The sequence below is a fragment of the Leptonychotes weddellii genome, chromosome 1 (assembly GCF_054177405.1).
Source record: "Leptonychotes weddellii isolate Sample4059 chromosome 1, ASM5417740v2, whole genome shotgun sequence".
NCBI lineage: Eukaryota > Metazoa > Chordata > Mammalia > Carnivora > Phocidae > Leptonychotes > Leptonychotes weddellii.
Genome location: NC_138369.1, coordinates 72093196 through 72107146, shown reverse-complemented (window position 1 = coordinate 72107146; position 13951 = coordinate 72093196). Strand labels below are relative to the sequence as shown.

General features: G+C 38.9%; 1 protein-coding gene across 8 annotated transcripts in view; it reads left to right on the top strand.

Annotated features, from left to right (window-relative positions):
• LOC115943924 (uncharacterized) overlaps window positions 1–13951 on the top strand; it is a 126984-nt gene that overhangs the window by 101460 nt on the left and 11573 nt on the right. For 6 of the 8 annotated variants that reach the window (XM_081825894.1, XM_081825913.1, XM_081825920.1 and 3 more), the window contains 2 exons: window positions 5679–5783; window positions 11845–11908. In XM_081825894.1, the coding sequence (XP_081682020.1) occupies window positions 5679–5783; window positions 11845–11908 (169 nt within the window). The remainder of the gene's footprint in view (window positions 1–5678; window positions 5784–11844; window positions 11909–13951) is intronic. The other 2 variants (XM_081825934.1, XM_081825944.1) reach the window with 1 other exon arrangement.

Sequence of the window (13951 nt, the reverse complement as noted above, 5' to 3'; positions counted from 1 at the left end):
ATATATAAAAATTTTTCTTTTATGGTTTGTGCTTTTTGTGTCTTATCTAAGAATTTTTCATCTATTCTAAGGCTGAAAAGATTTTCTTCTAGAACCTTTATGGTTAAAACCACTTTGGAAAAACCACGTGGAAAGTGGTTTAACTTTTATAAAGTTAAACATATACTTACCATATAACCCAGGAATTCCACTGGTAGGTATTTAGCCAAGAGAAATGAAAACATATTCATAGAAAGGCATGAACAGAAATGTCTATAACATCTTTATCCATAATATCCCCCAATGGAAACAATTCAAATGACCACCAACAGATCAACAGATGAATGGATGAAAATGTATGGTATATATATACGTGTGTGTGTGTGTGTGTGTGGAATAAACTATGATACATGCAGCAACATGGATTAATCTTAAACCATTATGCTGAGCAAAAGGAGACAGACCCAAATGAGTGCAAACTGTATGATTCCACGTATGTGAAATTCTGGAACAAAAACAAGTAATCTATCGGTGAGAGAAAACACAGCAGTGGTTGCCTGTTCCTGGCAGCTTGGGAGGATGTGGCTGGGAATGGGCATAAGGAAACTTTTTGGAGTAATGGACATGTGCTTGATTGTGGAGGGGTTACGTGGGTGGGTGCGCTTGTCAAAATCCTTTGACTGTCCACACTTTAATGTGCTGTAAGAAATGTAAAATCGGGAAAATCTGATTAAAATACAGGGTTAGCCAGAATGATATACTTCTTGGAAACCCATACTGAGTGATTTTTGAACATGTGATTATTATTGGTAAAATTTCTAGCTCTCAGACCTCCAGATCATGGCATTATCATTTGTATTTCAAAATGGGACATTTTTTTCTTAATAGAAATTTGAAAAATACAGGAAAGTTAAAAGAATAAAAAGAAATTACCGCTTGTCTCAACACCTAAGCCCAATCTTTTCCCTATGCTTTATATTTTTCTTTTTCACAGCTATAATCACACTCTTAAATTATTTAACATTTCACATATTACGTTTAACGTATTACCACTTTTGCCATTTAACATTATAAGAATTTTCCCAAATAATTTTACGGTTCTTATAAATATGATTTAAACCGTTACATAATATCCAGGTAAACATACACCATAAATTATTTTAAAATACTACCTACATTTGAAAAACTCTTTCTTATTTGCTTTTGAATTTTTTCCCTATCTAATGCTATGATGATTAGCATACAACATTTTCCCCACTTAGAGTTATTTACTTAAGATAGATTTCCAAACACCTGGTCAAAGGGTCATACTGTCACCTTTATTACTTGTAACCAAAAGATTAAAACTTGCCCCTCTTGCATGGCTTTCCCCTTAGGTTTCCTTCCATTCCAGAAAGTCTTTTCTCCTTTTTATTTTCCAATGAATTATTGTTTTTCGAGGCAGGGAGCTAAGGAGAAAGAGGATTTTCACCTACTCTTCCGAATGTACTGTGTTGCCTGAATTAGCCTCATCTATCTGTCAAAGTGCCCAGAAACCATGATGATAGGAGCTGTGGAAATAGATATCTAGCATATGGGAACCTGCTTATAATTTCTTGCTCACAGCATTTATCCCACATACAGCATTTATCTTTAAAAGAGCAAGACTAATGAACCCGTATGTATTGTTTTCTACTTATAGCATATCCTCATTTGAAATACATCCCATGGAAAATAAAGCTTTGCTAATGAGTAAGGAATTGCAGTGTTTTACAGTGAGTAGTGTCATATGCCTTGGTGAAATTCTTACTTTTCCACTGACCTTATTGGGTTATTTTACTTTTTTTTAAGTCAGAGAGATATCTTATTGTCTGTAAAATGTTTTGATCATTTCTGATCTAAAGTACTATGTAACTACACCATTTAATAAAAATTAATCTTGCTTCAAGAAAATTGGGATTGGCCAAACAGATTACTCCATCGGGGGCGGGGGGGGGCGGAGTTATTTCTGCCTTGACAAAGAATTCAGAATAGTATGCCCAGAAATATTGAACTCCTTTAGTGAATTACAGCTGTGACTTGATTTACGAAACTTCTGAAGATGATCAGGTCCTTCAGTCCCACACCTGCTACTAAATGACAGGCAATGTAGAAGAGTGGTTAAACTCTGTTGTTCAGAAGCTGTATATTTTCAAGAAAGTTACATGACCTAAATCCGAATCTCATCCGTTGTAAAATGGGAAATGAGGCCACTTGCTCATAAACTGTCAGCAGTTTAAATGAGATGATGCATGTAAAATGCAGACCCCGTACATTGCAGACACTCAATAGTGCTCCTAACTGTGGTGATGTGTGCCCAAAAAGCAGTACCTGAGAACAGTTCCATCAAGCCTCTCAGTTCTGCTCATCCTCTTCTCATTCTCTAGTCTTTGAACTCTCATCACTGGACAACTGGCTTAGCCCTCCACTTGCCCTTCATTTTCAAATCCTGACACTCTCCTCTTGGGAGATAAACAGCCTTTGAGAGTCAAACTCTCTGATAAATGTCCACTCACGACTTGGACTGAAATCTGACTGTCCTCCGAAGACCTCACTGCTCGGCAGCCCTCTCTTTTGGAGAGGTCTTTTTTCCCTTTGCCAGGACTGGAAGGAGACTTAATTATCCTCCTCTGCACCATACTGCTGTTAGACCAGCATTCTCCTCCCTCCTACACAACCCCTGCATCTTGGAGGCTCTGCCTTTCTACACAGACCATCATCTTCTTTTCATGACCATTGTTTATAGATTTCCTCCTAGCCACTTCTCTTTTATTAAATTTTGACCCCAGCATCCTCAATCCCTTCGATGCTCCTTTCATCATTCCTGGGAATTTGGCTTTTCAGTTCCTTTCTTTCTCTTTGAAGTGATCTTTTCCTCTCCACCCACTCCAAAATCTCAAATGCATATATGTCTTTGACCACAGCTTCCCATAATTCTGGTACTTCCTACTTCATGACATTCATTTGAATCATAATCATTTGTTCATAATCATTCAACTCATTTCTGCTATTACTCCCTTCATTTCTAGCTGAGATTTCATGATACATTATTGTAATTTCTCCCTTGCAAATATTCTTGAACTTTGTAGAATTCCAACTTTGGTCCACTTTTCTCCATATTTGTGCATGGAAAAGTACAACATAGCTGAGGGGAAAAAAAATCAAACCTCAAAAGCCTCCTCAACACTACTCAACCATCCTACATTAAAAAAAATTAAGCACCATTAAAAAAATCTCTTCTGCTTTCACTTCTTTCCCCCTCATTTCAGCTAATAACCTAGAGTCATTATGAAAATAGAAACCATAAGATGAGAACTCTTGTCATTTTTTCCATCATCAGAATTGGTGATCCAAACCAATCTACAACAGCACCTAGCATCTTCTCTCTTACTATTAAAATGAAGTACATATAGTTTCTCCTTCCAAATGTTGGTACTTCCATATACCCTCCCTATCTCATTGTCTCTGAATTTATTAAGGTCTTTGCTCATTTGGCTATTCTCTCTCTCTATCTCTCAATCTCTCTCACATCATCAATCTTTCTCTTCCTAAATGATCTTTCCCCTTATACAAACATGCTGTATTATTTCCCCTCTTCACACTTTCTTTACCCTGTAAGCCCTCCATCTACCGCCCCATTTCCCCACACTTTTCCATAGTTCAGCTTCCCGAAATTGGTCTGCAAATGGTACTCCTACATTTTCATTGGATTCACTCTTCAACAGATCCGCAATGGCTTCTGCCCCTGCCACTCCACTGCAATTGCTTTTGTTAAGACCACCAACACGCTTCATGGACCAATTTCAAAGATTTATTTTTTGTCCTTATCTTTATTGACTATCTAACAGCATTTAGTGGATCTTTAGTCAAATAGGACCCCAGTTCTCTAAAATTGCCCAAGATGAAGAACCTCCAAGTGAGAGAGAGGTGGTTTTGGCTATAGGCTTTTCTCTCTATTTCTAAGATGCCCTTTTCCCTGGGAAAACTTATCTGCACAGAGGCTTCTGCTCCTTCTCTTCTCTAATTCCACATTCAGATGTGAACTTGAGGTTCTTCCTATTTTATCTCAGAGTATTCCTCATTCACATGTAGACTTAAGGATCTTCTTTAAGATTTCTCAGCAGAACAGGAACATGTAAAAAAACTTAACTAAAAGCTCAGGAATAACAAAAGAAAACAAACCCAGAAAGAATTAAGCCAGCATTCTGGAAGGTATGGCTTATTCACCTGTAGCTTAGGGTTCCCAAAGTGCTGATTCTTAAAGAATGGTTTGTGGCTCCAGGGCTGTCCCTTAAGGACCTCCTTTGGACACAAGTCATTTCTTTAATACTTCCAAATTAAGGGTGCACAACATGCCATTTCATAGTCTTTACCTTTGCACGTGACCGAGAGCTATATATACATAATAACCTACTGAATTAAGAATTAGTTAACCTAACGTGGTTGGGTTTTGCAGTTTGCACTGAGTAACACCAATTATAAGCTGGATTTCATAAACTACAATGACTACATAACTAGATTCTGTCAAGGACTTTATTTTACAAATAAGTCTGGTGGCCACACATTTGGCAACATTGCAAACCTCCCTCTGATAATAGCACAACAAAATATACACAGTACAATTGTTAAGTGTACAAGGAAGGGAAAAGGAATCTTTGGTTTGGCTTATGAAGGTGGCAGTGTGAACACTGGGGAGCCCATGGTCTTGTTTCGGTCTCCACATGGTAGATGTCCTCTTAGTAGCACTACAGCACCCTCCAGAAACCAATTTTCTCTCAAAGTTCAAAATAAAGAGAAATATCCTCAGAATAAAAATATGAAGTTGGCACTTTGAGGTTGGAGTAAAAGGGAGCCCCTTTATTTTGGGGGGAAACCTTCTTGTCTTGGGCATTACTTAAGGATCTCTGGATATGTTTGAGGTGACTGGTTCCATGGTGATGGGGGAAGGTAGCCTCTGTCATGTTGAGGCATACTGGGAATAGGGTAGGAAGTCACCTCTTTGTTGTGGTGGGTACCAGGTCTTTGGATTTGGGGGACCAGTAAAATTTAGAAAGTGGGAGAGCTGCACAGAATGACCAAGTTTTTATTTTACCAAATAAGGACACCAAAAAAGCCAGTGTAATCTATTCAAAGAGAGGACTATTTATGGATAAGAAGAAGAAGGAGAATAAATAAAATAAAGTGTAATTTACTATATATATTATATATAATATGAAAATCTCACTGCATTTTGTTCTTTTGCATTTTGCAACACTGTGCACCCATGAAAATTCTCTCAGAAATTTGTTCTGGCATATGGAAATCAATGCTCCATCAGACAGCTTTATAAAGCTTTAATGTGTGAATCAGATTACTAAATTGTATAATCCTTTTACTATCTCTTTTCTCATTTCTCCCATCCCTGAATCCTTGGTAAAGTTTGGTTTACATAGTCTCACCTCATCTCAATAAAGAAAAGAAAGATGAATCCACATCTGAGACCAAGAGACCCTCTTATACCAAGGTAATATGCTGGTGCTGATGTTTTAGAGATCTCCAGGAAGATGTAAGGAGAATTCAAGATAAAGGTCCTGATGTTCATGATAAGTAGAGATGTCTCCCTGTACAATCTATTGGAGTTTTGCTGTTGAATTTCCCTAAAAGAGATGGAATTTCTCTAATAGAGCTTCCTTACATTTCAGGAATTGCCTTTCTGGAATTCTTAAAAAATGGAAAGGAGTTCTGGAAACATCTCAGCTTCTGCCCTTTTCTTTCAGTGGCACATTGAGTGACACCAGCTCCAGCAGGTAGAGAGTGAAGCAGGCTTCATTGGTGGGGGTGGGGTGGGGGAGGGAACGAGGGGTTCTCCTTGGCCTTGACCCCACTGCACTGTTTGGTCACCTTTCCCCAAGTGCCCTGGACACATGTTTATCTCCAATGGGGATTCAACAGTTGGCACACAATCAACCAGCTGAAAAGCAGGCAGAAGTGATCCCTTGGAGAAGAACTGGCCTGTTGGAGGTAGTGGGCTAAAGAGAGAGGTCACAGGCAAGAGTGACTCCATGAAGGGGCAAAGCCAAGAAGATGAACTGCAGCCCCTCAGTGAGTATTTGTCAGGCAGCCAATGTGTTCATGACTCAAGGTATGTGAGTGTTCCTAGTGTTGGAGAGGTCAACTTCTTTCCTAGATTACTGACAGTTTAGCTAAAAGGTAGGGTGAGGTTATTAGGGCCTTTGTCTTGATATGTTCCTGTATGGGTCAGATGGAATTGCCTTGAGGCTGCCCATGAAACTGTTTTCTATTGGGCTCTTTCCAGACAAGCTCAGTGTGGATATATTAAGAAAACCCTAAATACAGGTCTCTATTCTGAAGCAGCATTTAAGAGTCTATTGAGATTAATGCTGTGGAATCAGGCAAACAAACAAATAAAAAGAGAGAGAGAGAGAGAGGGAGAGAGAGAAATAAAAAGAGAAAAGGCGAGCGAGGCTCTGGGAATTATAACTAATTTGTGGACCAGGCATCCTGTTTCTGCCGCCCGGTGCAGAGTGATCTGACAAGGCTGAGTAAATGTGGTTTTGGCTTTGCACTGCTGAGATGTTTGACTGCATCATGCTGAGGTGGACTGAAACTTCAAGGGCATCCAGTGACATATTTGTTTCGTCACCCGTCTGCCCACTCCTGCATTTATCAGTGAGCCAATGCAATATATATATATTTTTAAACTTCACACCATGGTGTCTGATTTATAATTTCCTGGGGGCAATATTTTTTTACAGCGACTGGCAGGATTTTTTGTTCTTCATTAGGCCTTTTATTAACCCACTGCCAGAGCTCTGTATCTAACCACTCCCAGTGTTTCAGTGATCATATTATCAGTAATAGCATATTTCCTCTGGGAGATATGAATACAGTCTATTGCAGGTGGAAGGCTGAGAGGAGGCAGGGACAGAGTGAAGGAGTGTTCACATTTCTATTCAGGCTCTGCCTTCAGATTCTCCCCACTAAACTTGCAGATGTTGCTGACTAGAGATTTTGATGGGTCTTTAACTTCATTTTTATGTGAGCAGCAACTTTATTTGTTCAGAAAGTTTTATAAATCTATGACATCCTGCTGTGTAAAAAGCAGACTTGACCACACATTTAAGAGGGTGGGAGTGGGGGTGGTGGTGGTGGTGTGTGCAAACTCCTGAGTTTTCCATAAGATGTTTACTTTTGCCCAAAACGAAGATCTAGATAGTTAATGGAGGTGGACCAGCTTGAAAAGAGATCCATACTATGTAGAGGGGGTGGTTCCTTCCTGTCTGGCTGAAGAACTCAGATGAAAGGAAGTACGGAAGCCTAAACTTAATTATTATCATCACTGCTCTTCCATTTAGAGAGCAAGAAACTGCCCCAATTACAGGGCTAGCAGAATACTTAGGAGAGGTCTCTGGTCTCTTTCCTTACCATTAGTGGGTACCACGTATGCAAACACTTTAGTCAGAAGAGAATATACTTTGTTTCTGAAAGATTTGAAGGGGAGGAAGTTCCATAAGTTTTCTTGGTGTTCCATTTAAGCTCCCAACAACATCTTCTTAACTCAGCATGAATATTTACTAGCAGAGTGGACTTGAACAAGTCACTTAATCTCTTGGAACCTCATTTATCAAATTTGAATTCTAATAATGATCTGTGGAACATATTTTATTGTGGTGAAGATCAAACCAAACAACCCACTTAAAAGGGATTTTCTAACTGTGAAGTACTGTACAATGATAAGCTCCTGGGATATTAAACATAATTCCCACTCATGTAGCACCTCTCAAAATAAAATACAATCAACAAAATATATTGAATTTCTTGGTAGAGATGGAAAACCAACTTGTTTCCCCCTCCTCCTAATACCTCATACTGAATAACATGATGGAAGAAGGTCAAAGGACATACATTCTGTCTTTAAGACTTAAAATATCACTGTCCCTACACTTGGATATTCTTTTGATTCCCTGACTCTAGTTTCCACACCATCTCAATTATATTCCAAATGGATAAGGAAAATCATAGCCTTGTCCCATGACCTGGGACTGTGACTATTTCAGTGCATTGAATCCATCTTTCAAGAGCTTCTTTCGGTGAATTAGCCTAAGGAATAGAATGAGAAGTATCTCCCTGGGTATCTGGTGCCTTCTATTAATGATGTGAGATTTCATCCTCTATATAATTCTATAAAATGTTTTTCTTTTTAAGACACTACCGAGAAAAAAAAATCACTCAAAATTGAAAGTCTTTGGGGTTTAGATAGTATTTTTCTATAATTTTTTCCCCTTTAATGGATTGTCCGTTGTACTTTGGCAGAGGCAAAGGGTCTGTGAATTTGGGCAAAGCTTTCTGATGTATCCAAAAGATCAGGACTTAAAAAGGATTTACTTGCTTTTAAAATATAAAGAGAAAGCAAGAAGATAGAGAGGAAATGGGAAAAGAACTTTTCATTCATTGGTTTTGGGTTAGCTGGGCTTCCAGTGCAATCAATCTGTCTGATCTAGAATGATCCTATGAACATCACCAACAACTTTCAACTTTCATCTGAATGGACATCAAGTTAAGCTCCTGGAACTCATCAGTAGATCTGTTTTCTCTGACTAATATCTCCTAATACTTCAAGATAGCTAGTTTGGTAAAATATGGCATGGAGACAAAGAGAAAGGGGAGTTTTCAAAGTCTACCTTGATATCAAGTGGATATCCTCTTTGTTAATGCAGAAAAGCTTATAAGTAGCTTCTACTGACTAATTGAATCTAATAATCACAAAACGAATACACTGACTTCACAGCACTTTCTGAAAGATTCTTTTCCTTTTCTAAAAAAGCAACTCTGTCATCAAATCTTTGGCCGTGCAAGAAAAGCATGGCTCTAATTTCAAAGGAGCAATAGTGAGAATTTGCCAAACAAGTCTGATACAATTGTTTTCTTGTTATCCACTGGAAAAGTTTTGAGATTTGTGCCAGACACTATGCCACCCTCTTCTTGTGTATTATCTCATTTAATTCTCACAACAAAAGTATGAGGTAAATATCATTATCATTCTCATTTTTCAGAGGCTCACACCAGACTGAATAACTTTTTAAGTAGCTGGTGGAGTAAGGATGTGATTTGTTTTTGTGGTTCTCCCAAGTTTTCTCTCTTAATCACTACAATAATACCAACTCCCAGAAGAGTTAAGTTACAGAAGACAAATTGAATGGCCGAAAAAAGCTCTCTTGCCCAATTTCCTTAAGAAGGCCCAACAGGATCACTACCACACCCTCTCCAAAGAGTGTCCCAGAAATGTTTGTGTCACCCAGAACTTTTGCCTTTGGCTGTTGTTTTCCCACATGCCACAAGGTGGCTCAGTGTAGAATGACTTCCCCTCTGAGTGTGAATGCCCAGAGGGTAGAAAAAGCGTGGGAACAAATTGCTGCATCTTGTCCTAACAGATTTCCGTGGCACTAGCTCATCCTATCTTAGAGGCTTGAAGAGCCACACCTCAGCTGAAAGCTCAAATTTGTGCTCATTGGACTCAAAGGGAGACTCATTTGAAGTTGGCTGAAATTTCTGATGGGAGTCTTTGTAAGTACATTTAGCCTCAAGAGACCAGATGCCTTTTGGTGATTCTTTCTTCAAATGCACAAAATAAATCTAGAAATAAATTATAAAATTTCAAGCAAAGAAATCTGGCTTGATTAAAAAACAACACACACACACACACACACACACACACACCAATTAGCTGCCAGTAGAGAACACCTGGGTAGGTGAAAAGCCCCTCAAGCAATAGATGATGGAGTTTGTAAAGAATGTCAAGGTTTGCTAAATTGTGATCAAACTCCTCTCACCTACTCCCACCCCAAACGCACACAATTCCACCTTCAACCTTCGGAGGATGAAATTTTTCAGAAGGAAAATTCTGTTAAGCCTATGGAAGAGTACCATGGGGTTTGCTCCTCGCAGAGGCTGAAATGAACTCTTTCACCCTGTTTAAATATTTAAAAACAGAAAAATCTCCTGATACAGACAAATAGGTCACGAAGTGCCAAAAAATATATCTGAGAATACATCTGCTTTTGAGATCAGAACTCCTGATCATACTCTGTCCATTTTGATTTGCTTTATTGCTCAAATGTGAGAGGCACCAAAATCTTAGCACAAGGAATGCTCGCTTGCCCAATGCCTCAGGAAGGGGAGATGCCTTCAGGGTAAATGAAATTAATGTCCTGTCATTCAAATGGGTGATTTTAGTCTCATTTGGTCATCTTTTGCCCGGAAGAAGTAAGAGACAAATCAATTTAATCCATGCATACTGGGTACAAATGATTAGTACCAACTCCACTGGCGGAAGAGGATAGAGTGAGCAGGGGGACACAGGTGGAGTGCAAAGGCTTGGAAAGAGAAGATAAGGGGAATCAGATACCTTTCATTTATTTGACAATTATACCTTGAGCTGACCCTGTGCTAAGACCAAATCTTGTCCATCTGTTTTGTTTTCCTTCTAAGAAACAGCAATCTATGGATCATTGCTTCCTTGCTATATAAGGCTACATGTTGCATGATTTCTTGTGAAACATCTCTGTTCAGAGTGAGAGCCTACAAAGAGTATAATTAAAACTTTAAGTTCTTTACCACTCCCTACTCAAGATTACTCTTCACCCTTCATGTGGCCTCTGACCTCTAGGTGACCTTGGAACCATATTAATTCTGCTATAGGCAGCAACCAAGCCAAGTTAGAACTGGAATTTAGTCTCTCTGTGTAGAACTCTCATGTGTTAACTGGGGAGCTTCGAGTCAGCCATTTCCTGCCTTATAAACTGAGAAGCAGGGAAGGAATATGGGGGAAGGGAGAGAGAGAGAACTAGCAGATAGGAGAGAGGCAGAGTATTATGAATTTCTAGTTCCTTAACTCAGGTCATCAAACTCCATGGGATGTCATTATAGCCTCATAATAAAGTCGCACTGATTTGCTTGAGTTAACTTAAGTCAGTTTCTGCTACTTGCAACCAAAGATTTCTAATGAATACCAGTCTTTGGGCATCTCTGTTACTCAAGGGTTGGCAAGAGGCTCTCTAGATTCCTGTGCATAGAGTAAGTGGACAATAATAACAAGATGATTATTAATCATTCAACTATTTAACAAAGTTAAATCATTCAACTATTTAACTCCTCTGCAGTTAACCTGTTTGCAGTGTTTCTCCAAGTTTGATCCAAAGACCCCCTTCATCTAGGAATCTGCTTGTTATAATCTGTTCCCTACTGAACCAGACTCACCAAAAGTGGACCGAGGAATCTGCTGAATGATTCTTAAACACAGCAGAGTTTGGACACTAATAGATTAAGGAGCTGATGCCAGAATTTCTATTACTGGTTCTAGGAAAATGAATATGCTCCTTCCATACTCTTGATGCTGAGATAAGAATTCTTCCACTTGTACTAAGGTATTAGGTTTTGTTTGCTCAGGGGCAGCTTAGCAAATCTTTCTTCATATCCTCTCTGCCCAGCCACCCAGGTTTACCTCTTAGGCTTCTGCTTACCTCCCTTCCCAGTTGGGGTTCTTCATTAGATAGGTTAGGCAGCTTTTTGGATCCAGAAGCAATTTCCTTCTGGAGGGGATTCGCCTGGGCAGCTACACTTGCAGCAACAGAGAAAGTTAGTTTGTAGGCTCCCTGGGGGCCTTTGGCAAGATTTGGTGTAAGTTTTGTTTAAGCTCTTTAAAGCATCTCTGGCACAAGACCAAGAAATGGGTGCTGAAAAGGGGGGGAAAAATCAATGGCCCAATCAATATGATGAATATATGGCTCCATTAGCTACTTCCCGGTCTCTGGGATCTGAATGACGGTTTCTGCGTTTTCTCTGTTGCAGGTTTTTGATGGCGTTAGGGGAAGTTGTTGATGCCTGTTTTGAAGATGCCTCTCTTATCTCAATGGTTAGTTTTGGACATTTCCACACTTGAGACATGAGAGACTTAAAGAGTCTCTTGGATCAACAAATCTGTTTTCCTTCCCGCGCCCTCCCAAGAGTTTAAGACTTCTCCAGGAGAAAATTCAATTGCCTCCAACCTACTCATTACCTGGTGATTTCACGCAGTGAATTCATCCCTTTGCTAGGCTGACTTGCACACTGACCCTGATTTTTTTTTCTTCAAGTGCCTTGTTTAGCCACATTTTATGACTCTGCTCTTGACTGAGGCGTACAGGTCAAACTGTTACTTTACAAAGGGAGGTTCACAAAGTGAATATTTCTCAAGTAACTCTGGAAACTTGAGAGGAAATGATTAGGGGACACAAAAGGGTACAAGCTAGTTTGTTGAGCTTCCATATTGAAAAATATTGGCTTTCCATAGAACATAAGCACTCTCCAGAGATGTTTCTACAAAACGCACTTACAGTAGTCAAAGTAATGCTGCTCAGAAAGGTTCCCTGGTGCAGGGTTACGGAAAGAAATTTCTAAACCCTAACCAAACTGAAAGGGGGTTTTCAGTGATGTCCTCTTCTCTCGAAGAGAGGTTAGGTACATACTATAAGTACTGAGTCAACATTTGTTTTTTGCTAACCACTCAGTAAATTCTAGAGCAGAGATCTTATACTAAGCTGTAGTCCTAACAATGAAAGTGGGACCTGTTTAGCAGTTTATGTTTCTATTGTACAGGAGAATGACTTCCTAGCTTAAGTGACTATGCCTTTATTAGAAGTGATTATGATGTAAAGGGATTTCAAGTTCTTAAGGGTAATAAGGGGGTAATAATGGACTCTTCTTGCCTCACTGTATTTCCCTGGGGAATGCCCAACAGACCCCATACATGTCACTAAATAAACCGAAGATAAGAGACCCTCTCCTCTAAGAATTCCTACAGGATGCAAACATGAGAGAGACTCTCTGGGCTTATGACCTAGTCACCAAGTTGGACTTAAAAAGGCAAGTAAAGAAAATAGGGTAACATGTAAAAGTCTAAATAAGGTGTTTAGATAATGGTACTGTGCCTGTAATGAGGATGCTGAAGACACCTGAAGTGTCATCAAAAAAAATGGGACTTGAAATTGTCTAGGACAGAGAGTTTGCTTATAGCAATAATAGGAGATGTGATTGGAACACTACACTGGGACAAAATGGTGGGCAGAATATTTTGCCAATAAAAAGTTTATATTTCATTTTGTAGGCTACTATAGGATATTTACTTAGGTTTTAGGTTTCCTGACTGTCTAGGTACAAATGGAATTATATTTTTTTCAAATGAAAAAAGATGAATGTGTACCTGTTAATCAAACAGGACAAAAGCTGTTTGCTCCTATTTAAGGGATGATGACTAACACTAGACAATGCTTTAAACAGTGATTTTGCTCACCTGGAGTAAGTCCTAATTGTTCTCCATAAAAGTCAAGGCCATACTCTTGACATGTGACTTTGGGAAGACCATTCTGAGAAGTCACATTAATGAGTTTCAAGCATGGAGCTTTCTTTTTTTCTTTTTTTAAACTTGGAGCTTTCTGATGATTTAACTTGACAAGAGGGTTGGCATATCCCTTAACTTAACCTCCCCTAACAACGGTTGCCTCGCTAAGTGTTTCAGGCTTCCAACAAGAATTGTATAGTAGATTCTAGGAAGCAATTTGGCAAAAACTACCAGAAAGAGCCTTATAAAGGGTCAGCCCATTGACCTACTAATTCCATGTCTAGCAATCTGCCTTATCCATGTTAGAAGAATCTGAAACACATGAAGATGTTCATTTCAGTATTATGTATAATAGTAAAAAAAAGAGGAAAAAACAAGTTTTTAATTGTAAACACAGTAGATATTACACAAATAAAATACCATAAAGCCATTGCCCTGGTAATAAATAACATTACTGGCATGAGGCTTATGATATAAATGAAATAAGCAAGATGTATATGAAACTTAGAATAGTTCTTAGCATATTAGTGATTATGCACAGGTATTAAATATTACTAGTAATTACTATATACAATGTTA